Consider the following 27,078-nt stretch of genomic DNA (forward strand, 5'->3'; position numbering starts at 1 on the left):
AATCATGTTTAAGCTTCAGGGAACTGCCTTAGCTGCAGGCATCTGTCCATTTGACCAAGGCTATTCTACTGTATTTTGTTCTGGCCTGTTATGCACCTTTTCTGTAGCATTAAAGAAATTTCTTGTGCCTCAGTGTCCCCATCTGCAAAGCAAGGAGAGAAACATTGCTTACCTGACAGAAGTGATGTGTGATAATTACTGCAGAGAGTGCTGTACAATTTAACTTTTTAACGTTTATAAACTTGTACTAGAGTCCACGTTTTATCTTAAGAAGAAAAAGTACTGTAATTAATAGAGTCTGTTTTCAGCTAATTAAATTTTACTTAAAGGAGCTGAATATTTTCCTTCCACAATGCTATAAGGAGGTTGAAATAAACCCTTATAAAAAAGATATGTAAAAACAAATAACAGTGCAAAATTTTTTAAAGTAGAAATATTCATTCTACAATTTTTGAAGAATCTGTTACTGCTACTTTTCTCTCCTCCCTCTAACCATTATCATTCCATAGTTTTTATTGTCTTTTCAAGATAGTTTATATAGTTAATTAAGACGCCTCTGATTTGCAGTGTGGTGGCTTTTATGCCAGACTAGATATAACACCATCCTGATAATGTGACATGCTGTTTCAGTTGTATTTTGACAACAGAAAAATGACCCTTGAAATAGTTAAACTTGATAGCTTGATGGTGGAGCCTGACCTTAAATCCTCTGAAGTGGGTAGGGATCTTTCAGTTTTTACTGACATTTGGCTCAAACCCTGATGGAGCCATTGGACTTCTTGCTTTTTATAATCATCTGAATTAAACACTCTTTAAATCACTGGAACAGTGGTTAAATCACATACCAGCTTATTGCTTAGGAATACATTTTGTACCTCTTTAAAAAGAGTGAGCCAGCATTTTATTAAGCGAAGCTGTTATTTGAGCAGCACTCACTTCCAAGCAGTGGCAGGTTGAAAGCAGCTCAGCCTCAGAAAGCAGTTCAGGCAGGACTCTTGGCTGTGCTGGTGGGAAGAAATCCACTTTAGCAGCTCAACAACATACCATTTCCTGAGGGGATTTACCATTTGCTCACCCATGTTGGTCACTGTATAGCAGTTTTCATGTAAATGTTCCTTTTCTGTGTAGGCAAAGCAGCCCTTACCACATGCTTCTCTCTTTCAGAATCAGTTGTGATGTGGGTGGACACCTTAGAAACCATGTATAGCAATAATAACAACGAATAGTCCCCTGATGGGAGGACTTGATATTAAGGATTAGAGCAATGACTGCTAAGACTAAAAGAACTAAAAAAGATCTTGGTAATTAATAGTTAGATGCAGATGTTAGCATTTTTGCAGAGAAAAGCCCAGCAACCAACCTCCTTATGTTACAGAAAAGGTCAAGAGCTTATGGCTCATCAGGAAGAGAAAAAAAAAGGGGGTTGAAGCAAACTCTTCCTTGGTGTTAGTCTGAGGGGGCACCCTGAAATGGAGGCAGGGCTCCTATTAAATTATATTATTGAATAAAATGTGTTTCATTGGTGAGCAGCTTATCTGGAGTTGGAAATGTCTGTGTGTCTCAGTGCAAATGAACCTCCTCCAGTCCCCAGGTTGTGGTCAGCCTCCAAAGCATACCTCAGGGTACATGCACATCCCAACACTAACCACCACCAAAACTTGGCATGTTGGCATGGATTTTCTTTTGTATTTATACTTAGCAAGGTTGAACTGGTTCCCTTTCCCAGAAAAGGGAAAAAAGGTGGATGAAAGAGAATGTGTAAATTGATGGTGCAGACCACTGAACAGGCAACTAACCACAGCCCCTACAATTGCTGTTTCTATGCATCACCTTCCCAGAAATGAAATAGTCCTGTGTGTGGATTTTCATAGTGGGGACTGGGACTTCTTTGTTTGTTTTTGTCCTAATATTCAAGGTTCTGGGAGGGGGTCCAGTAAATTAGGAACAAGAAACATGCGTTTCCCCAGGGGGGCTGCTTTTGCTCTGCTGCTGTCAGGCTGTGGAGACACCCTGCAGCCTGGGCCTTGATTATTTGTTGCCATAGTTGGGTGATAAACTCTTTTAGCCTACTTAAAATCTCAGTGCGGTATTGTTTGATTACACAGCACAAAGAATGTGCGCTGCGTGTTACTGCATGTGGGAACCTGGGAAAAAGCCAGTTTTGAAGACCAAAACCTGCAAAATTATGGGCAGTTCCTCGCTGCCATGGAGTTTAAAATAGGCATCCTGCCCCCTAAGGGAATTCAGAACATATGGGGTGAAATTCAGGAAATGCAAGAAAAGACCATTGGCTGAAGAAAGGATGACATATTCAGGGCTTTCCTTGATACCATAAACACTGAGAAAGTCTCTTTATGGCAAAGGTGGCAAAATCCCAGGCTGATAGCCCAGACTGTGTCACACCAGCCCTGATGTCTCTTCACCCATTACCCTAATCCTCAATTTATTGAATGCTCCATTATGAATTTAAGGAGATAAGACAGGAATAGAAAAGCTTATTTTCCATGTCACACATGAGAAGGAGATAGAGGAATGAAAGGACCTTTTATATGTAGAGTTGTGAAGGCAAAAGTTACACCCCACTTCAAATGGGATCATTTCTCTTGCACATGTAAGGTTTATACATGTCTGTTATCATAGAATCGCAGAATAGTTAGGGTTGGAAAGGACCTTAAGATCATCTAGTTCCAACCCCCCTGCCATGGGCAGGGACACCTCACACTAAACCATGTCACCCAAGGCTCTGTCCAACCTGGCCTTGAACACCGCCAGGGATGAAGCAATCACAGCTTCCCTGGGCAACCCATTCCAGTGCTTCACCACCCTTACAGTAGAGACCTTCTTCCTTATATCCAATCTAAACTTCCCCTGTTTAAGTTTGAACCCATTACCCCTTGTCCTATCACTACAGTCCCTAATGAATAGTCCCTCCCTAGCATCTTTATAGGCCCCCTCATGAGGCAGAACTGTAGGGCTAGAGTGATATTTTGGTCCTTTAAATAAGGAGAGTATTTTGCAGTCCACTTTTGAAATTTATCCGAAATCAGGCTAGTTGTGGTATTGCTTGAAAGTGATCATATCACTGTTGATAAGAAATTGAAATAATGAGTCTATTAAGTGTATGCCTTGTTTATTTTAACTGATGACGACCTGGTCTGTATGGGGAGAGGCTGTTTAGAAGAATAGTGTGTTTCAATATTCCTGAGAACCTATGCACAAGACTCCAAGATCTCCTTATCCTGTTGATATGAGAAGAAATAAGATTTGCTCAAAGACTCTTAAAAGATGTGGAGAATACTGAGTCATTCTGGTTTTGTCTGAAACGCAGTAACACAAACTATTAGATGAGTCTAGAGAACAAACCCAGGAATCAATCTCTTGGCCTAATTCAAAGCGTTACCCAGCATCCAGTGAAGTCATATCGTAACGAGGCACTTCCGCTGGCTCTGGTAGTAGTAGATCACAGCTGTATCTCATTTTATGTGCTAATAAACCCATATTGCTCTCTGCAGGCATCACATCATGGTGATATATTTTTATCATGGTTTGGAAGTCAGACAAGGTCAGATGGATAGGAAATGCTAAGGTTTCATCACAAACATCCTTTCCTGGAGACTCATAGAGTTGTTCTGAATGACCATGTACATTTATCCCATGCTCATCATTTTTGAGATCTTTGAGTTTGTCCTTAAACATCTGTGTTTACTGGCTTGTTTGTCCTCAACCTGTATTTTTTTTTTTACCAGTATTTTGAATCTTTGCCTAGCTGTAATTCTGAGTAGCCTTGACAGCATTAAAACATTTAGATTTTCATTTTTCCATGCCTCTGTTATAGATAAATAGAGTTGAAATCCTGATAAAATCCAGTGCCTTTCTTTATGCCTTGTGTAGCTTTGAGATCAGAGCTGGCTGAGAAACTTTCTATAGAGTAAGAGAAAATTACATGAGTGAAAGAAAATTACTTTTAAGCAGTTGTGTATATCACCTGAATGCTATCACATCTCATTGTCTCTTAGGGGACAAAATATGACTCCAGGAACAAAAGTTCTGTTTAAAAATGTAATAAAAATTCACTCTGTCATCTATGATTTAGAGGGGTCACATAAGAAACATGATAATGTCATCATTTTTAAAGTAATGCTACTAGTTTCTAAGGACCATTTCCACTGTTTGCTTACTCAGGGAAACCTAGAGATTTGGATCAATGGGCCTCAGTCCTCCAGCCTGCATTACCATGACACCTAGCTGTATACCAGTCTCTGATGCTTTTTAAAAATCAGGTTTTGTAGATCTTCTCTAGAAAGGCAAGCCTGTGCCATCTTTTCACATAATCCCTAACAGAATTTGGTAGCTTCTTTTCTGACAAGCGATTGATTTTAAAGTAGCAAGATTTTGCAAGCCCAGTACCAAATATGTTGATGGATGCTTTACAGATGCAGGTAGACGATAATCAGACCTCTGAGCTCACATTGTTGGCTTGAATCTGACTGGATTGCCAAATTACAAACAAATGTTTTAGATTCCTTTGCTTTTTATCTTTTATGTTTTACATTCATAGAATTAATTCATCTTGGACAAGATGGTTGGTGAGCTCAGCAGTTTTTAAGAACAGCTGAATGATCTGATGTGTATCTGTAGTTGTAATTAATAAATTCAAATTGCTTTCATTACCTCCTTCTACTTTTGTTCTGTGAAAAGTTCTGTAAGGAGAATATGTGCATGTGTGCAGATGTGCATTAAACAGTGAATAGCAGATGAGCCTAGATGAATGGGAGAGCCTTCCCCATCTATTTAAGTACTTTTATTACAATTCCAGGAGGATTCTTTTAGTTGCATCTTCTGACAGTCTGCTTTCTCCATTTTCTGTTCTGGCAAGTCTTTGATTCCCATTTGCATTATGTTTTATTCTATCTCACTGCAAGTCTCTGCAGGGCTGAGTATCTCCTGGGAAGCAATTTTCTTAATGGCACCTGTCTGCTCTTCTCCTTGGTGAATACTGAAGTAAACAAGTCATTTAATTGTTTAACAATGCCTTTTTGCTTCCCAAAAGATGGCATTCTTATTTCTTGGAAATCTTTCCCTCTTTCTATGAGTCCTTATCTATGGTTCTTTATACCTTTATGAACACATGTTTTGCATGCTTTTATTTTTTTTATTTCTTTTTATCTCTAAAAGTGTACTTTTTTCTCATAATGCATCAAACCTCTTAAATATTATGAAGTTTCCAGGTTTTTATAACCTTTCTAGGTTTCTTCTCTAATTGTGGTTTATATCTCATTTTTCTTTCCTTCTTTCTGAGGAAGAAGAAATCTGTCTAAGCTGCTGTCTGATTTTATGCTTTTAGAAGTAGATGTTCTGGTGCTAAGACAGACAGTTTAGGTAGGTAGGTAGATAGATAGATAGATAGATTTATTTTTACAGTTAACCATGAAAAATCCTTAGAGTACTGTAAGCTGATGTACTTAGGGCTGCTGTCTTTCAAAATATTCAGTGCTGTCTTGATGCAAATAACAAGAGGGGATATTTCTGCCTTCCCCACACTTTTTTTTTAACCGTATTTCTTTAACTTATTTACATATTCTATTGAAATCTTAATGTATTTCTTATATTTTCCAAAATTATGGCACAGTTAATCAAGGAGTTCCAAAGTTGTTCTTGAGAACTCACTCCAGCTCATATACATAGTTTTAGTTATTTGTTTAGAGGATGGACGTGTGTAGAGCAGCCTTTGGTGCAAATTGTTGCATTTTTGCTCACATTGGCAGCATGTGCAAAGAATTTCTGTACAAATTCTACTGTTCTGTATTTAAAATTAAAATAGTTATTAAATCAAACCCTAGAAGAACACCCTATAACATACTCCTGACTTTAACTGCTTTTTTCAGTTTCAGACTTTTTCAGTCATTGTAAAACATTTTTTTTTGAAGTAAAAGGAGCCTCTCCCTCAATTACAGTGGAAAAATTCTATTGTTTTTAAGATGCTTTTGAAGAACTTTATATAGAACAGTTTGTCTTGTTTGTGCTCATCGGAAGACTGTGCCATAAGGTCTCTGAGGGAAATTGGTCAAAAACTGTCAGAAAATGGAACACATGCATGTAAAAATTTCACCAAAAGCAATACAATCTCTTTAAAATTAGTTCCTCATTAATCATAGTATTCTTTAAGGTCAAAACCAGGCAACCTGATAGGATTGATTAGTTTCTTTTATTCTACATATATGTTCTAAGCTTAATTACAAGCAAAAATTATTTGGCAGACAGCACACTAATTGCACTCAGGAGTTTTCCTTATTCTGAAATTTTGAAGGGAGAATTTTTGGCAGAAAGTTTCATCTAAATGAGCAAATTTACTACAATTTGCTACTTTAGTGATGTTTTTTGAATACTGAATTTTGAAATCATGCCCATGTCTGGAGCAATTTAATAGTCTATGGTGCAGACAATGTCACCTTAACAAGGAAAAATTTATACAGCACTTGCTCCATCTTCTGTCTGGCCTAAAATAACATTATTATTCGCTTCTTTCCTGAGCTTTAGAATCAGTCATTCTAGGAGATGAAAAAAATAATAAGGCCTTGCTATTTCTTTGGTGGGAAATGAAGATTAAGGTTCTTTTTCATAAGGAAATTATGAAAACAGTGAGAGGGTGTAATGAACCTTATTCTTTATCCAAACCACTAACAGGAGATATACAGACTACTTTCAGAATAGCCCATTTCCAAGCCAGCATCCTACACAAATGAGCTCACAAGGGGAAGGATCAGATCCAAACAAGTCCTAATTATGAGGGTCTGTGAGGAGCACTGGCTCTTTGGAGAGGCTGAGATGACCCATAATATTGATGGATTCAAGAAAAAAATACAGGGAAATTTTAAGCAGGCTGTTTGGAGGAAAAACAAGGGTATAGCTAAGGAAGACTGTAGCTTATCAACAATAACATGCCTCACAGAAGGAGCAGACCTGCATGAGAACCCATTTATGCAGTGGCTGGAAAATGGGCAAGTGCTCCAGCCATGTAGGTGGGCATTTGGTCTGAATCCCTTAATCACTTTTGGGAATACCAGGGAGGGATTCCATGTGTATTCTACTGCAGTCCATGCACATAATGTGGCCCAAGTACGTATGTGGGTATCTGGTCTTTCATGGTGAGGTTCACAGGTGAACCAGTCTCCCTTGGCACTGCTAGCATAGCCCATTTCCAGATCATTCCTGCTGTTTCTCTGAAGCCTGCTAGATCAGACTTGGCAAGGAGGGATGTCTTCTTAATCCCCTTGCAAATGATGCTGATGTTTCCTGCACGTGGGGAAGTGAATGTTGCAACACTGGGGAAGGCGATTCTCTTCAGAAGAGATGAGGAACAAGTTAAAATCTACAAAGAGGAAATTGTCCATCTCTTAGGAATGTTTGTGGGGGGAAACTATAATCTTAGACTGCTTTCATAGCCTGTGGTAGAAAAGAATTAACTCATAGCATGAGGATGGATGCCTGGCTACCACCTATCTTCAGTGCCCTACATCACAACCTGGACATGCATGCTGTTATGTTCTGAATGTAGAGGTGGTTTACAGTAACTAGGTTTGTAAATCAGGCACCTCCAGGCAACATGCAATTCCACCAGTCAGCCCTTTTATCCACATATTTATCAAAAGGTGTTAAGGCAAGCAAACAAGATTTTGCTACGAAAGGAAGTTTTCCAGCCATTCTGGAGAACTTACAAGGGAACTCAAGAGATGCAAGTCTGTTTTTTCTCAATGATGCCAAAAAAAAAAGAGAAGATGGATTTGCCTTTTTGTCCGTAGCAGAGCTCTTTGCAGGTAGGTTGCAGGGAGTGCTTTTGCTTCTGCCTTATCAGCTACCAAAGCTGGTTTATGCATCATTTCTTACAGTGTTAGAGTTTTCCTCTTCTAAAAGGTGATGCAATGAGCAGAACTGATAGGACTTGTCTGGGCTCTTGTCTGAGTTATTGGCTGTAATTGGTATCTGTCCCTTAGCTTCACCTGAAGTGTTACAGGTTTGACTTTTTACAGTTTGTATAATCTATTTAGGGATGATATTTCCCCCTTTATCTGTAATATCTTGCTCCTCCCCTCACCATGGGTAAAAAAAAACAAACACAAGAGCTAGATTGTCTGGCAAATAGTGAAGAACTTTTTTTTCTTCCATAAGAAGTTTTTATTTGATTCCTTATTTTTTTCTCTTCATCTACACTCAGCAGTTACTCTCTGTTAAGATAATCAAGATAGCTAACCAAAGAGAATGAGTCAGAACAGAAATAGCTGACTTGAAACTTAAGTATATAATACATATAAGTATGAAAAGATCCAGAAGAAGTTGTATTTATGTTTATTCTTCTTTCTGGAATGGGAATTTTGTAGCTCCTGTTAGCAGGAGTTCAGTATGAGAATTATGTTTTCTCTTATCCATACCTTACAATGACACCTTCTGGTTGAAAACCATGAGAAGAAAGGATAAAATTTTATTCTGCCAGCAACAGTTGTGGATGACACTTCGTCTATAGAGCCAAAGGCTATCTGGGCACCCTGCATTACACTGAGACTCGAAGGGTCAGTGTGTCAACAAACCACTCTTCCTCCTCCCCATTCCTAGTGGATCCCATCTGCATCAAACATGTCATCTTGAGCAATTTAATTGGCTCTGTGGACCTCTTCCCAGGGGCCTTGCAGACATTATGGAATATCATTTGTAACCACTGATACACACCTTCCAGCAGGAGAGCAGAAGTTGCTATACCAACTGCAGGAGTTATGGAAGAGGGAAACTACAACAGTGCAGTGGGAATGTGCAGCCAAGGGAGTTCTTGCCTGAAAGGGCAGAGCTGCAGTGTAACAGTGGTACAGCACCACGTCACAAAAGAGGCAATAAAGAGAATTCACTTAATGTCTAATCATTGCATTCAGTTTTATTCTGTTTTGAAAATATGGTCTGGAAAACATTGCCTTTAATGAAGAGATAAACTGTGTACAAGAAGAAAAGGACTTTTTCTTAAAGGCAAGGAAGGCTTTGGTTCTTTTTGCTGTTTTTAGGTGGTGAGGGCCTAAAATTGACTTGTTATTCCTATCTGTAGGCCACTGATAGTGATACCCTTTTTAAAGCAGTTTGAGATCCTCTAATGAGGCATACTGTATCCACGCTTTATTGCTGTTCTTCTTTGTAGAATATTACTATATACAGAGTGGCAACAATGTGACTTCAGAATATATAATGTCGTTATTTGTGCTGAGTATAAATACAGTCAAGGCAACGCTGTCTGTGCTGTGATAAAATGACATTGTGCTGCTTTGACATTTACCAAAAAAAACCCTCCTTTTTCTATATTTCATTTGCTACGTCTCACTGATGTCCTGCTACAAAATGAAGATAATGGATGAAAGAACAAGAAAAGCATTTAGATTTTATTTTCTAAAAAATAATTAGGTATTTGGTACTAATGGGAGCTTTTCCCTTCGAAGCCAGGCTACATGTCAGTTGTTATACAGTTGCTAAACATTTCTGCCATCATGTTCAAAGGAAAACAGGCAGAAAAGCTATGGGGTGAAGACGATGAAATTTATTTTTCTTGTAGCAATATGATTCAAAAATATAATTATTATTTATCCTTTGTGGACATCATAAGTGTTGATAAATACAAATACTTTGTTTGCTATCCCTTGACTAATTCTTGAGGCTTAGGCAAGTCAGCAGTGGAACTAATATGTTAAACTTCATATAAGAAACAGAAATTTTCATTTCAATATTTGGTCTTACCAGTGCTTGCAAGCGGTATAGTGCTTACCTTACGGTAAAAAAATCTACTGAAATCTGGCACTAAATATTAAGTTATTTCAGCTGAAAGACACCTCACAAGGTCATGGTGGATTTTCAAAACAGGGTTGCACCAGCTTAACTAAGGACATTTCTGAAGCTGAAATCTTACTTTTCTCTTTTTGCAGGGATCCCCAGAATTTGTATCCCCCTGAGGTCAGCAATGCAAAGCTTCAGTATGCTGGTTGGGGTCCAAAAGGGCAACAGCTGGTAAGAGAAAGAATAAGTGTTCAAATGAATTTAGAGACCATGCTGCTGTTGTTTGGAAGTACAGAAAGAATAATTCTATATTGACTAGTTTTTTTGAAACCTGTGTGGTTAGTTTCGTTATGGGGGTTGTTTTATCATGTAATTTATTTATAAAATTCCCAAATATATGCATTTACTGAAAAGTAATTGTGTCTAAAAATACACAGAAAGAGCACTTTATGAAAGCTCTTTGAAAGGATGCACCTGCTTCTCCCAGTGTTGGACATAGGACAGATTATAGACATAATAGGCAGTGTGATTTAGTTAGCATATCATTGCTTCACAGGGGTGTTTTCAGACTTGCAAACTTGGCACTAGGGATATGTTAATATTAGCTTCCCTGTTTGGAGCATGTATCTGTCTAGAATGGATTTGCCCTGAATTTGCCCTGTAGTTGTTTGCAAAATGGACAGACGTGGATTCTGGAAAATTTTCAGAGTTCTCTGCTTTTTTGTTGTTTTGTTGGTTATTTTTTTTAATAGTACAACCACTTGTCAGAGGTTCATTGTGTTTTATGGAGCCTTGCATACTGCAAAAATCCTGAAATCTCCAGTGTTTTGTCCCTCAGCCACTGACATCTTGGATGTGCCCAGGTTTTAAAGCACATATTTTGTGGCCAGATCCCCTGGCTTCATTTCCTGGTGCAAATCAAGTATTCCAAACACTCTCTTTTTACTGTAACAAGAAAAGAAAAAGTGACAACTTCTTTTTTGGTATGGAATTTTTATACCAAGAAATGAGCTATAAAAGCTCATTATCTGAGAAAATCTGGCATATGTCTCCTGTCCCCAGTTCTCTCTTGGGGATTTTTTGTCTGTGTCCTTAACTAGATTGTTTTCAAATTTTGTGATTTAAAAAACAGCAATAGGAGACATTATAATTGCCAGTCTGCAAATCAGGCAGGGGAGAAACATAGCAGATACAGGAACAGGAAAGCATCTCCTCTGCTCCATTGGGAAAATCAAGTTTGACAGAGTCATTGGCCTCAAACCTGATAGGAGTCAAGATGCAGCAGCCTTTTCATCTATGCAAAATGACTTCTGAGGAGCTCATTTTTTTCATTGCACACATAAACATGCCCCACTTTCATCCTCTAACATGTGCCATTTCAAATTCCTTAGTCTGCTGCCCAGCACATCACTGCTGAGCAGTTTGTACCAGTTCACAGAGATTGGGTCTAATCATGACCAAACTCTTATATGTATTGGTGAAGACCAATGGGACCTCATCATCAGGCTTCTGGCCAACTGATGACAATGTACAATCAATTGATAACCCATTATGATTAAAAATGGAGAATACCTCTAGGACCTGGCAAAGAAATCAAAAGCAGACCAGCAATTTTTTATTTAGTGTTCACTAGCTCTTTCTATTTTAAGTCTAATGAAATGAGCTTCACACTGTACAGCAAAAGCTATATCTGCTAACTGAAAGCTAATATTGAGTTGAGTCAGTGATTTCCTCTGTTTCACAAGTGAATCTTCCTGTCTTCAGTGTAGTTTTGCTGTGAACTTGTGTGCCTTCAGCACCTTCGGTCACAGAATGTTATCAATCCACATTCATGTTAGTTTTACCAAGCTGAATGGGTGTACTTAACTTCCACTTTGGAAATAAGGTTTAACTTTGTTTTCATACCAAAATCAAGATGACCAGTTTACTTTGTCCATTGCCTTCTCTACCAAAGTAACATAACTATACAGAAAGGAAAAATATTCATATCAAAATGGATAAATTGTACATACAGCAGGACAGTATATACAGCCTGGAATAAAAGTCTTCTGTAATCCCAGCTTTATCCTTTAATGCTGAAAAAATTTATATCATTAGCCACTAATTTTTATTAAGAAATATACATTGAAAACTTAATTCCATAAGAATTCCCTAAGACCTCAAGTTTAGCATGTGTCACTTCTTTGGGTCACATGGCAGATTTTTTTTAAGTACCTTCAAATATTCCTGTTACTACTGAATTTCGCGTAAATTATCTTGCAAAAGCGGATTTTGTTCTTTTGTTTCTGGTGGGGGGGCGGGGGGGATGAGAAATAAGGGGGTGGGTTGGCTTCCAAATATGTAAATCTGTTGGCCTTTAATTCACCTGTGTTCCCTGCTCTGGCATCTGGAATCAGGGTGGGTGAGGAGAATGTCACTGGTAGTTTAGTGCATATCTCTAACAAATGTGCCTTTTTTGCTATTTTCCTTGCCAGTCATTTACCTTAAAATAAAATTATAGCAGTTATTTATAAAATAAGCAGGCTTTTATATGCATCAATATAATCTATTTATAGCTAATGATCGGCAGAAAATTGCCAGGGGTAACAGAAAATGTTGGGTTTTGTTTAAAAATCTACAAGCATTATAAATGTGATTGATAGAGAACGCATACAATGCTCACTGTTCTGTATTTCAGGACTGAGTTACTCAGAATAGAATTGCCATTGAAATTTGTGTCTCCTTCTGTGGAGACAAAATCAAGCTCAAAGGCAGAGAAAAATCAGTCTATTTAAACTTGATCATGTGAATGTGTTTGCTAAATGTAGGCTGGGCTGTGTTCAAGGAGAAGGAGAGAAAAAATGTGAAGTGAGATGAAAAGTAGTAACTGAGAAGTACCTGTCAGCTCCCCTGGTTCTGGGTAGTTACAGGACCAAACACATGGTAGAGTATCTGAGGGTGGTCCTACAACTGTGCTAAGATACCTGAGTGTGTGCCAGCCCCAGTGCTGCTCAGAGCAGCACCCCTCTGTGCACAGTCTGCAACCTGACTTCATGCTGCATCTCCCAGGAAAGGTGGGAGCAAAGGGTGGGTGACTGGGTTTTGCATCACCTTGAAGATACCCCAATTTTCAGGGAATAAAAAGCTTTCCCCTTGAAATCTCCTGGTTTGTTCCTTGGCAACACAAAGGAGAGGTAGGGCAGGAGAGTAAGAGGGTTTGGTTCTGAAATTTGTTATTCCCTTTGTAGCTTCTATTTCATCCTTCCTAGGGGAACTTTTGGTGGCTGTGTATGACCCCTTTCTTTCTTGCATGTCTAATCATTCAAAAAAGAAGAAACAGAGCTGAAACAGAAACAGCCTGAATGATTTGCATTCTTTGCGATTAAAAATAAACAGTGGAACTTTCCCAGGAGCAATTTTCTATTTATCTTGTTTTCTTTTGTCCTTACTCATTAAATTATATGCCAATTTTTAGATGAAGAACTCCTCAGAGCATGGTTCTTGACTTCTTAGTAGCCTGTAGGATGCCACACATGCCAAAAGACTGTATAAATAATGGCAGATACTGGATCTGAGAAAATCTATGCCAGAAGATCAGAATGCAAAAAGCCGTTGCTTCTGGCACCTTGGAAAAATGTTTCAGCCTTTCTCAGAGCTCAGCCAAAGTCTTAACAAATTAAGTCTTCCAAAGCTGTTAGAAGAATCTGGCCTTTCCCAATATAAGCTCCTGAGTCAATAGAAAGAGAGCCACTAACTTCAGTACAGAAGAAACAGAATTCCCAAATGTGGCTATTATTAAAGGGGTCACTCCTCTCACTTGCCCTACATAAGCCATCATTTATGCCTTTGTAGAATGAATGAAAAATACTGTTAAGTTGGAATAGCAGTATGATATATTCACTATTTGTGGGTGCAAATGACTATGCAAAATGTCTATAAACACAGTCTACCGTTTTAATGGTGCCCCCACCAGCCCAAGTCCCCCTTAATATCAGCCCACTGGCCTTGATGGTTTTCAGGGACTAGGCTGTATTATCTTCAGTTTGTGTGATGCTTTCTAGAAATATGGGGATGTGGATGACATCATAGGACTGCAAAAAAGTCTTAGGCTGTACCTTTGTCCTGTTCTCTGTATGTTTATCCCTTGTTAAAATCTTCACTCCTTAGATTTCTTCTCTTTTTCTGATCTATGACTCAACAGCTACCCACTTTCAGAATTTCAATTCTGCTACAAATAAAAAGCTTCTGCTAATTGATCTTACTGGAATATTTTATCAGTTTCACATGTTACATCTTTTAGAGTGAGGTTCTGCCCACATGCAGAGGGCTTAAGGTTTCTGTGGTGCATTTCCCCCAGTAATATCTATGCAAGGTTCAGTAGTCACTGACCATGAACTCAGTTTTCATGAAACCTGTGTGACTGACAGGCTTGGACACCTCTATTTATTTACTGAAAACAAACAAAAAAAAACCCACAAAAACAAAACCAAGAAAAAATACAACGTGATGATGTGAAGATGTTTCCTTTGCTGAATTGCTTGGCAGCACAGCTAAAGTCAAGGACTGCTTCAGGAGCAAGAGACAGCCTAGTGGATGTTTGTGGCTAAGGTGCTAAAGGAATCCAAAAAACCTTAAGATTTCAGGAGGCTTTAATCTAAGCCATCCCAAAATAAGCACATTCAGGTTCAAAATATTTGCTTTAAGGTAGGTACACGTATATGACAATAGGGACCTAAGGAAGGAGCAAGCAGTAGGCCCGCTCTAATAACGTGCAGTCAATATTTGCCTGTGTTGACAGCACTGAATTACATTTCACAGGAGCTGTTAAACTCCAGTTTCAAAAGCAGGAGAACTAATGCTGTGCTGCTATTTTCCTTTTTATTTTTTTAAATCAGAATCTATAGCAGCCCTGACAGATACTAATGATAACGGTGACACATCAGATGCTGGGGGAAGCAGTTCTGCGCAACTTTGTCGGCAGCAGTTATAATTCAAGAAAACCTCTCTCATAGATCATAGTATTTATTCTTCAGCAGAAAGAAAGGTTTTTTTGAGGTTCTCCTGGCCAGTCAGTTCTTTACTGTTTTCACTGTTTTTTTAAAGTACCAAAAAAATACAGGAAGGGGATTATAGTTGTTGGAAGTTTTGTATGCCCTTGAACTTACTGCAACCCCACAGAATGGTTAAAATTGGTTTCTCCAGCATTCACAGTCAATAAACCTTTTCCAGTGTGAACTTTTTTGGAGCAAGAGCTAACTTTTATTCTTGTAGATTGTGCAGCAATCAAGTGTATAATTGGTTCTAAAGTAATAGAAGTTATGTTTCACAGCAGGTGCAGAAGTTGCGTTAAGAAATCTCTATTTCAGTGAAATGCAAATGCCAGGGAGAAAAAAAAAGGAGGAGCAAGTTTTTCAGCCCCTGCCATGTTGGGGGTTTGCAGATGTCCTCAAACAGTGAATGCTAATGCTGGTAAACACTTATTGTCATATATATTGCTGTTTTAAAAGTGTGATACAAGTAAGAGAAATATTAAAACATTTGAATGATAGATCCTGCTGCACCAGGCCTTAACCTATCCATCTCATTTGTTGTTATCAGTTTAACACTGTAGCACAGTGTCTTCCCAAGTAGGATACCTAGATGCAAAAAAGCTGGTGAAGTGATGACACCTGGAACTAAACTGGAGTAACTCCTCTAATTAGCAGGTTTTTCCTTGCTTGAATTTGTGTCTGTCATGCCAGCTTAGTTCCAGGTAGAAGGGCTGCAGATAGCAAGTGAGGAGAACCATTTCCACAGGAGGTACAGAACCATCCGCTGTTGTTCCTAGTCCAGCAGGGCTTTCGAACTGCTGTGTGTATAATTCTTTATGTCTGTTTGTGCACCATTATTTCATAGATTTTTGCATCATTATTTTCAAGCTGCTGTTCTCTCACCATCTCTTTTTGCAGTGACACCTATATCAATACTTAGCTCTGTATAATTATTCTGGCTTGGTTATCTTGCTAGTTGCAAGGAAGTAAAGCCCTCCCCCATTCCCTCCCTCCCCTTCCTAATGTTTATATAAGCCCTATTTAAGCATGGTAAGGGATATTCTGATATCTTTTTATATGGTCCCTGCATTCTGGAAAAACAAGAGTTTTAGAATAATGATGCGCTGTCTCCTCTTCTTCTTCCCCTTATCTAGTGTCAGAATATGGTTTGGATTGGTTTGGGTTTTTTGTTTTGGTTTTGTTGGAGTTTTTAGTGAAATCCCAGTAATATGCATTATACATATACTGAATACCTAGACAAGTTACTGTGTTTGAGGGTTCTCCTTCCTCTCTCTCCCCCCATAACCTCACACCCCCCTCCCCCCTTTTATTCAAAAAATGCCATTGCAAAAAGTGTTTATTTTCCTTTGAGCGCTCTGCTTTTTGATCTCTTTGATTACAGTGGCAATAGTGTCCTATTTTTATTTTTGCACATCACTGTAATTTCCTTTGACATCAGTGGGCTTGATGTATTCATTCCTCATACACCAAAGGGAAGCTTTGGCACAGTCAGTGTTATGTGCTCTGCTAACAATGGTTGTGTCCCTTCCCATCTCAGTATTCTTGGTACTGCATTTTCATCAGTGGCAAAAGAGCAAGATATTTAGGATAATTGAAGATGCTACAATAAATGTTACTGAAAGAAGATACAAGTGATTTTATTGTAAATAAGATGTTGGTCTTTTTGTGGGCATGAAAGGTTTCAGTGGAAAAAAAATAAATTGGTTCTTTGCCAGGGAAGTTTTATCAATAAATCAGAAAAGAAGTTACAGCTCTTACATCCAAATATGAGACATAGGACGATATAGTGTTTATGGCATCACCTCTGGAGGTGAGACACTGCCATAGGCTTCCTCTGTAACTTAAATGTAATTGTAGTGCAAAATTCCTAACACTGCAACTCTAGCATAGAGTCAGTTCCACTGAAAATTGTCTTACGTTACAGAGATTTAAAGTGTTTATGTATCTTTAATTTCAATTGTGCTTTATGGATATTGAACATATCTCTTCTGTTAAAGGCATTTTTCATTTCAGAGTTCTAACAGCTAGATATCTGCTTTAGGTCTGTGCATAAGGGTTTCTGACATTTTACAAAACCGTGGTTGGTAGATGATGTCCATTGAAATAAATACTTCTGAAAAGTGTTGTTCTCGGAAAGCTGCTGGTTTGTGCCCTGAAAATAGTTACATTTTACTTTATATAGCAACATTCATTGGTGAGAGTAAAAATCAAGTGAAAGATGTTAGGGTGCCACAATCAAGCCTAAGCAGTACCATCTAAGGGACTGTGGAGTAGCTCACCTGTGTTGTGGTGGTCTCTCCTTCCCCAGAAACTGCCATTCATCAGAGCCATGAGAAAGCTTTAGGAAGAGTTCTGTTAGCTCTACTCTTCAGTTGCTGGAATGGATGTTTATCATTTCTATTACTAAACGCTTTATTAAAGAGGAATATTACACTCTCTAGCTCACTTTCCAAGGTCAGATGTGTACCTGAAGGAACCCTGAATCCCAGTTTCTTTATGCTGACAAGTAATATCTATGCTTTCCTTAGCCAGATATTCATTCTATAATACAATAAAATATTTCAAATGAAACACTGTATCATCTCATATTAAATAATCTAATTTATAGTGATGCCCTACATAACCGTCAGCGATATTAGGTTACAGAATACAAGATAATCCATCAAGCGGAACTTTAAAGCAGAATCAGAGTCCATACTAAATGGTACATTTACTGATACATTCTCTAATATAACAAGGCAGTTATGAATTAAAATAACCCCATTAGAATCCAGGGCAAGGAAATCCAAGCAGACATGGCTCTCTTTGTTGAGGTGAAATAAACCTTTTTTCTTCCCTGAAAAGTAGAAAATAGGACAATCTATTTTTCTTGAAACATATATTTTAAAATCTCCAGAATCATAATAATTGCTTATTTGGCTGCACTCTGGCAGATTCTAGGTGTGATTAGAATACGTACATGTTGTGGACTAGCCTGCTCACAGAATACTAACGGAAATGCACAGTTTGTAATGATGCAATGTCAAAAATGTAAAGAAGCTTGTAGAAACCTGAGAAGAATATTAATGCTCTTAAGGACCTTAGCTGGGAGAATACAAAAAATCTATTCCATGATGAATTCAAAGAGAAAAAAGTTTGGGAATGTACCTCCAGATCATAGAATTCAGTCCTTACTCCTATAGCCCATTATATGGGAGTTTAGAATATTGATTTTGCCACTTTTGGATTGTCTCTAAAGACCTTAAAAAACACAGGATCTTACAAAATCTTCTGCTTTCAAAAGGGAGCTTTAACGTTTCTTGGAGAAAAGGTCTCCAGACTTTACTGAATACTGTAGATACACCACAAATGTGATTTAGTAAGAATGATGATCTTAGAAAAAAAAAAACCTGTTACTAACAGGGTATTGCAATATATAGGCTTTCTAGAAAATGCTTAATAACTGAATAATATCAGTTGCAGATCTGTGTTTTTCACCCAGCTATGGCAATTTCCCAGGAAAAGTATGAAAGCTTTACTCTGTGGACTGGTGTGCTCAGCTTCTCCTTAGCTGGGGACTCTTCCTCATGGTGCTTGAAGTCACCAGCTTCCAGCCTTCACAGGAGTCTCCATTTACTAGCCCTACCTACTCAGGTTCTGCCTGCACCTTCTTTCGTGCAGGGTCTCTCAGATCCTCCAGCATCCTTTTTGACACCTCTGATGTTGCAGTCTTCTGACTTTCTCCCACTGTTCCTTCACTTACTCCACCCCCTACAGACAGGGTGATCATGTCCCCCAGCCCCGAAGAGAATCCCACCCCAGAGCTGGAGAGCCACATCCTCTCTCAGGAGCTCTTAAATGGGGCTTAGACACTGTTCATAGAAGTGGAAAATACTTCTTTATTTGAAGACATGGAGGATGCCTTTCCATTCTCTCCAACTTAGTCTCTTAGTTGATCATGTGCAGTGAAAGCAAAATTAAGGCCTTAAATATGTATTTTACATGGGATATTAGCAATTTTTAAGATATAGAGCTCAAATCAGGATATTTACACAATTTACACGTGGTGACTCTTCTTCACTACCCTTCCTGGATATGTAATTGAAGCCAATGAAGGCAGCAGATTTTTCATTTGTCTTTTACAGTAACTCTGACAGTTTTCCTTTGCAGAATCAATTACATTTCCTTTCGTTGCATTGATTTCCATGCAGTTAATGTCTTTCACTACTGATATCAGATGCAAACAAGCCTTCACTCTCCCCTCCATAAATACTGGTTTTGATGTGTTTATGGATCAGCACTATTCTTATGTGCATTAATCTGTACTACCAGTTTTAGTGGCCCCTTGGGGTATTTTCAGCTTCTCTGTCCTGAAAGCCTTCCCACACAATCATTTTAAAACTGGTATAGGCCTCACTTTGGTCTAAATGTCACCATTGCCCATCTCTGGGGAGGGGAGAGCTGAATTAAAGTAAGCCTTATCTATTTGCCATGTCTTCTAAATCCTTGGCTTGGTCAGGAGTTAGCTTCTTACTTTGAATTAAAGCAAAGATAAATCCTGGTATAAAAACCTGAAACTGTAGCCTTTTCTGTCAATAATTTATCAAGATGTGCTTCCAATGTGTTGACTGTGTGGAAGAATTTAATTGGTTTGTCACTGGGTTTAATAATGACATTTTGGTTTGTCGCTGGGTTTAATAATGATATTTTTGTTTTGCAAAGAAAGAGAAGTTGATTCAAAAATTCTTTATCTCACTTTTCCATCATATCTGTTATCTGTCTCCTTCCTAAATTGCAAACATGAACCATCTGATGGACAGAATGAAAATATTTTTTAGCTTTTTGTCTTATGTCTTGTTTCTTTCCTGCTATCAAGCTATATTTAAATGGCAACAAGAAAAGCCTAATTAAAATAATAGTTCTTATTATGTAAACTCACTGTTGATCAGTTCATGGTTTTATCACCCTTTTTGAAGAATTGATAAAAGCTGGTGTAATCATGTCATATGCGTTAAGAACTACACTCACGACAATGCATTAATGGAAGCTATTTGAACATCAAAGTTTGTATTTTATGAGGTTTAAGGAAGAAATTGGCAGAATATTCATAAAATAATGCATAGCCAATCAACAACAAGCTTTAGAACTGATTTTGAATAGATCACACATTTTTCTGCTGCAGTTGATGTATGATAACTGGAAAATGACAAAACCTTTTCCAGTAGGGTGATCATCAGATTTCCTTCATATCCCAAAATGAAAACACAATTATCATTCTGTTTCGAGATGCTGCATGGGCAAGAATGGGCATGCTGATTCTGTGTAATAAGGGCAAGTTTTAACTTGGGTAAAACAGCAGGATATCTTCCTTTCTTTGCAGTTTTTCATTTTCATGGTCTTCAGCTTCCAGGTTTCCTATGTCAGTGGAAAAACAAACCTGGCTTGAGCAGGGCTAGCTCCAAAATATTTGAATGGAATTGGAGAGCACTAGAAATGGAGGGAAGAATGGACAGGTCTTTCTGTGAGTGCATTTCCAGGGAGAGCTTGCTTGATCAAGCTCAAAACTATCTGTGTTTGTGATCTAACATTTTCAAACCCCAGTTATGCGCTGTGACTCTGTTACAGACCTCAACCTGTTACTTTGCATGTAAATAAAGAGGTAATACTTTTCTCCTTCCTGGACATATTGGGAAGTTAAATCTGTGTATTTTCCTGAGGCTTTCAGGCCAATGTGATATGTAAAATCATATAAATATGTAGCTAGCTACTAATGCACAGTTCAGCACAAAATATTCCTATCCTTGACATCCCCCCCCCCCCCCCCCCGAAAAAAAAAAAAAAACACAGAAGAGATTTTAAGGACGTATGTTATACTGAAAAGTTTTAAAAACATGCCACATGCTTGGTTAAACTGTGGGACTGTTGTGGTGGGTTGACCTTGATTGGTACCAGATGCCCACCAAGCTGCTCTGTCACACCCCTTCCTCAGTGGGATTGAGTGAGAAAATACTATGCAGGACTTTTCAGGAATGACCTTCATGTGCAAAACAGGCTCAGCTTGGGGAGATTAATTTCATTTATTGCCAATAAATTATAACAGTTTGAGATAGTGAGAAATAAAACAAAACTGAAAATGCCTTTCGTTTCCCTCACATCCCCTTCTTCTCAGGCTCAACTTCAATCTCCATTTCTCCACCTCCTTTCTACGAGTGGCACTGTGGGACTGGGAATGGAGGTTGCAGTCAGTTTATAATGCTTCATCTCTGCTGCCCCTTCCATCCCACACTCTTCCCCTGCTCCAGCATGGGGTCCCTCCCATGGGAGACAGTCCTTCACAGACTGCTCCAAAGTGGGTCCTTTCCATGGGGTGCAATCCTTCAGGAACAGGCTGCTCCAGAGTGGGTCCCCTTAGGGGTCACAGCTCCTGCCACCAAACCTGCTCCAGGTTGGGCTTCTCTCTCCATGGGACCACAGGTCCTGCCAGGAGTCTGCTCCAGCACTGGCTTCCCATGGGGTCACAGCCTCCTTCAGGCATCCCCCTGCTGCAGGTGGGTATCTGCTCCACCATGGATCCCCATGGGCTCCAACGGCACAGCCTGCCTCACCATGGTCTGCGCCAAGGGTTGCAGCGGAATCTCTGCTCCTGTGCGTGGAGCACCTCCTCTCTTCCTTCCACACTGATCTTGGTGTCTGTAGAGCTGTTCCTCTCACTTTTTCTCACTCTCTCACATATGCTGCACAGCGTTTTTAACCTTTTATAAATATATTGTCACAGAGGCACTACCAAAGTCACCGATGGGCTCAGCTTTGACCAGCAGTGAGTCTGTCTTGGAGCTGTCTAGAATTAGCTCTGTCTGATATGGGGTCAGCTCCTGGTGTCTTCTCACAGAAGCCACTCCTTCATCCCTCTTTTGCTTGCTGCTACCAAAAAGTTGCCATGTAAACTCAATACAAAAGTTCACACGCACTCTTGATTGAATGGATAATTGATGGTAGGAACCTTAAATTGCACGTAGTTTTATTTCAGGCAGTTGATTCCCCAATTATATACCAAAGTGATGTGGTTCTATACTGTTATACTGCCTAACTTTACAGATGGCTGGATTTACCTAAAATTATTACCTGAATTTGCTCCCATGTATTCTGATAGGATTTATGTGGTAAAATGGGTGGCTGTTGATGAAGAGATTTGATGTGATTGGGGTTTAGGTAGAAGAGCCCAAGGACCTGGATGTGGTTAGGACTATGAGCAACAACACTGAGGCAATAGTCATTAAATATATGCTACAGCCCTTCTTTTGAGTCTGTGCCATCCTGCAGCAGCAGGAGAGGGCTTTCGAAGACTTTAAAGCATATGTGCAAGGAAGCCAGAGTCTGGCTTATCAGTAGTGCTGGGAGGGAGGATGGTCTCTTCTCCCGGATTGATTTCATCTTTTTACTGTGCTTTTTGGTTTTGTTTGGTTTTTTTTATTCCCATATTAATCTACTGATAGTCTAATTTAAATTCATGTTTGTGCTGTCATTAGTCCCAGAGTTAATGGTCCACAGCTTGAGGGGATGAAGGCATCTTGATGTTGGGTATTTGTACTCAGTCAAAGTGGTAGATATCTAACTTATACAAATTGCATTGATTGACTTTGTATGGACTTGGGAGCACCCAGCACACCATAAAAGCTGCTGTAGAATAATCCCTGAAGTGAGGCAGATTTTATTCTCCTTTATGTCTTCATTGGTACCAGCATCTCTCTGCTGGCTCTACTTGGCATCTGTCTAAGGCAGACTAGATCATGCCATCTACAAAAGCCCACGAAGTCCTACACAGTACTGAATCCCACCAATGCTGACAATGTACAACGGCAGATGTACAGAGCAAGATACATACAGGAACTTTATCATTAAGTAAAAGGGATTTTGCAGTAGCCATAGGTCTGACTTTGAAAAAAGAAGTATGAGTTCAAGTGTATCATGTTGAAGCTGACCATCACTCTCCCAATAAACAGACAGTTATAGACATGCACTTCATGGCAGGGCGATGCACATGTTGGATCTGTTCTCTCACAGTCTTCACAAGCTTACAATAATCTACCTGATGTAAAATAATTACAGTAAGAGTGATTTTATGGTTGATGGTTTGGAATAGAGCTCAAGCTACCCAAGTTGGACCCATGGTTTTGCCAGTCTTCCTGTGCAACATTTAAAATAAATAGGATTTACCTATTTAAACGTAGGTTCCTAGAGTACCTCAGCTAAATAGCGTTAAAAGTATGTGATCTCTAGATGCTACTCTGTGAGAGCAGAGGTTTCCCATATGTCATCTGTCATATCTGCTAGGTGTTTTAGATGCATGAAGGGGCTTAAAGTGGCTCTAAATGCCTATGTTTGGGCAGCTAAGTCTTGTCTTTGGTGTCCCTGTCTCTCATTTTTTCACATGTAGAATGTGAACAGAAGTACTTTTCTATTAAAATGATATGCTGTTGGGGCAGGAAGTGCCCTTTCTGTGCATTTGTTCAACATCTACAACAGTGTAGTCCATGGATAATTACCTTTACACAGATATTTTTTACTGATTCTGTACAAGCATTTTTGGGAGATGCACAGAATTATAAAATGAATCTGTTATTTATTCTGCAGAATGTGCCCTCAGGTGAACTGGTTTGCCAGTAAAAGAGCAGGTTTCTACATGGGGAGAAGGCTTTAATATTTTAAAACAGAAAACAATGAAGTACATTGTGTTGGATGAGGAGAGAGTAGCATGTTGATTTGTATTTATATCCTTGCACTCACTGAGTCTTCCATTTTGTGGCTGGTTTTTTTCAGTCTTGAAGGAAGTTTAGACTGATTTGGAATTTAAAACAGCATGAAGGCAAGACTTTGTGCTTGTCTATACATGAAGGCCAGTTCTTCTTGACCAAACTGTTCATGTTAAGTGGCCAACCTTTCCATATTGACTACTCTCTCACAATTAAATCCTGTGGGCTCGCCTTGCAGTGTGGAGGGCTGCCTTCTAATGTGAGGGAAACATTCAGACTTCTACAATGTGGTAATAATTTAAAGTAATAAGCATCCAGGCATTAACTTTATGCTTGGAGATGATAAATTTGAGTGATATCGCTCATTCAGTCGACAAGCTATACATGTTAGAGGTGATGGGGTAAAGAGAACATAAACTTAGACTGCCACTCTACAGTTGGAAAATAAATAGAAGCAGTAAAAATGCAGATTAATGCGTATGATTTTATTTTCTCTTGGTCTGTGAAGAAACAGGAGCTTCACTCACCTCTTTGGCTGGAAGGAAGTCGGGTTGAGTATTAATCTGCTCAGAATAGTTGGTCACTGTGACTTTTGCAGTGGTCTTAAAGAGATTATTTTCATTAGATTCCTGAAAAGGTGAATAAATTAATCCATTTAAAAGTACCAGTATTTTAATTACTGCAGCATAATTACTCAATACCACTCTGGTTCACTTTGGTAGAGAACATTACTTCAGAAGCCCTTAAAGCATTTGCAAAAACATTTTAAATGACTCCTCCTTAAGTCAGTCAGTGTTGTTAAGGCTCTTCTATGTTTTAAGTGGATTAAATTTTATTTTGTTATTAGTTTGAACATTTACCTTACTGTGCAAATTTATTTTACTGGATGAATATTTGATCTTTGATCTCCTACTGTCACAGGTTTGTGGCCCAATCAGTCTAGTATTTTTCCTCCAATATTAGTTGTGTCACACAAGGATGTCAAATAGTTTGACATAATCAGTAGTAATACAAGTTGCAAATGGGCAGATATTTCTTCCCAGCTTACATGAGTTCGTGGTGTATTGATACAGAGGCTAATGACGTTATATCTTATGCTGAAAGTTTCAGGTGACATCCTGAGCTACATAAAGTGAACAGCAAAATCCCCAATGATTTTTATTGTTCTGGGGTTAAGTGAATGCATCAAAATAAACAAATCCAGAACAAAACCTCCAGACCACCTTCTTCTTAGTCCTCCTGGATGTTCCAGTTATCTTTGTTGAGTACTTCATCTTTTGAGCATATATCCTAATACCCATCAGGAAGAGAATGAAGTTCTTGTCTTCTGTTACATCCAGTGGGTAGCAGTTCCATGCATTACTTCTAATTTGATCAGAAAAACGGTTTTTATCCACGTGTAAACCACTTTCTTCTAGGTTTCATTGGTTTCCCTGTTGTTTTGGAGAAATAGAAAGGGGGAAGCCTGCTTTTCCTTTCTTCTTCATCCTTTCCATTATTATGTCTTCTTTGTTTATTCTATAGAGTTAGTGATTTCAGTTTCTTTAGTCTAAGTATGGATGTTTCTGTTCTTACTTTTTCAGAATATCTTCTCTTTCCTCTGGGCTGTCATGATGCAGATAAACACGGTATTCAACATGGGGATATATTCCCGACACAGCACAGGTTTACTGTCCATACCATTAGGTGTGTGCAGCGTTAGACTACATGTGCTGTCCATGATAAAAGTCATATATATTGCAAGAATGTCGGGGGCAAATTCTTGCTCAAATAGGCACATCAAAAGAAAAGACACCAGAAAATTTGGGTCTGGTCTTTGTCTCCTGTACAGAGAGGCATGAGCCATTGAGCTTGACCCATTCTGTTGCCATTCTATATTACTCTAAAACTGTTATGTAAAGCAAGTATAAAATAATGTGTAAGTGATATCCGTACATATTTTTGTTTTTCTTTACTAAAATTTCTTATCCTCTAATTAGCAGAGAGGGTTGTAATCATTTAATACAAAGCATTGCTTTGATATCACAGAACCAAAAGAGTAAAAAAGTATTATATAGGTATTTTGTAATACTAATAGATTTCTAACCCAGAATATGAGGTAATCCAAAGACATTTCATTTTGATGAATAACGGAAGTTCAAAAGCTTTTTCCTAATTTATAAGATACATTACACAGAAATCTTCCTTGGGCCGCTTCAGTTATCTTTTATCTTGATTATGGTTGACATTTTTAGGGTAGAAGGCACTGTAGTTAGGAGGATTATTTTATATTCTCTGTGAGGTGCTGCAGTTTGGCTCTGAATGATATCGGAGACAGTTTGAAGTCAGAGCACTATATTATTTTTCCATCGCAGCTACTGGATACCTCATGCAGCCTGATTAGTGCCATGAAGCTTTGAAAGACAAAACAGTGATGACAGAAAACATTACAATGCTTTACAGAGCAAAGGGCAGGAACAGGTTGTCAATCCACTTTCTTTATTTTTCCTGTAATTTCAGTTAAGATTTAATACAGTACAAAATATTGTAAAACCTTTGTTTGCTGGGAGAATCTGGGCAAGGGAAGGGTTGTATTGTTTGAATAACTCGACTGCGTGCCTGTTGTAGAAAAGCCCCCACCCAAGTGTCCCCAGCTCGTTTAGCTCTTGAGCACAGAGATTTGGATTTATTTGGGTGCAAAGTACCTTATTCTGCTTAGTCTTCCTGATATTTATGTACATTTAAGCAACCCTCCTGTATGCAGACTAGCTAACACATAAAATTCATTACTTAGCATCCCTCATCTGGCTCTTCTGCTTATTAAAAATCAAGGTAGAAAAGGGAATGTAGTATTTTCCACAACATTTTTTTACTTTCAAAAAATTAATTGGATGCAGCTTTTCTTAGTTTAAAAGGACAAAAACAAGCTACAGTTTCAGTCATACTTTTTACCTTTAGGCAAACTTGCTGTAACTGCTGCTGAAATTAAATTAGGATCTATACTTTCTTCTGGAATCTTTCCAGCTCATCTTTAGGTGAAACACATAGGATATGAAACAGAAGCTGAAAGCAAATATTGTTCCCAGTTCTGTCTTTTCATGAATGTAACATGAGAAATCACATTCTACTATTGTGGTTAAAATACCTAACATTTATTCCAGTATCGTCAGGTGTATAGAAACCCATCTGAAAATGTCTTCTAAATTACATTAACAGTTTGTCTTTCAGTCTAAATGGCTTTCTTATACCCTGTTCAGTACATGTCTGCAATCTGAATGAAGTTTAAAAATATTTCAAAGGCAGGGATAGGGAGCAGAATGAAGCCCCCATAATGGTCACACGCAAGTCTCTTGTTCCTGGATGTGATCCACCCAACGTTACTGAGGGAGCTGGCGGACGCATTTGCTGATCCACTTTCAATCGTTTATCAGCAGTCCTGGCTCACTGGAGAGGTCACAGTTAACTGGAAGTTAGCAAGTGTGATGCCCATCTACAGGAAGGGCCAGGAGGACCCAGGGCACTAGTCTGACCTGGGGGTG

At 38.7% G+C, this 27,078-nt stretch overlaps 1 protein-coding gene across 5 annotated transcripts in view; it reads left to right on the top strand.

Moving 5' to 3' along the window:
• DPP6 (dipeptidyl peptidase like 6) overlaps positions 1-27,078 on the top strand; it is a 565,175-nt gene that overhangs the window by 447,391 nt on the left and 90,706 nt on the right. For all 5 annotated transcript variants that reach the window (XM_061474523.1, XM_061474525.1, XM_061474522.1 and 2 more), the window contains exon 7: positions 9,951-10,032. In XM_061474523.1, the coding sequence (XP_061330507.1) occupies positions 9,951-10,032 (82 nt within the window). The remainder of the gene's footprint in view (positions 1-9,950; positions 10,033-27,078) is intronic.

Source organism: Pezoporus flaviventris, unplaced genomic scaffold (assembly GCF_033815535.1).
Source record: "Pezoporus flaviventris isolate CSIRO_AGI_PZ_B2104156 unplaced genomic scaffold, CSIRO_AGI_Pfla_v1 ptg000079l, whole genome shotgun sequence".
NCBI lineage: Eukaryota > Metazoa > Chordata > Aves > Psittaciformes > Psittacidae > Pezoporus > Pezoporus flaviventris.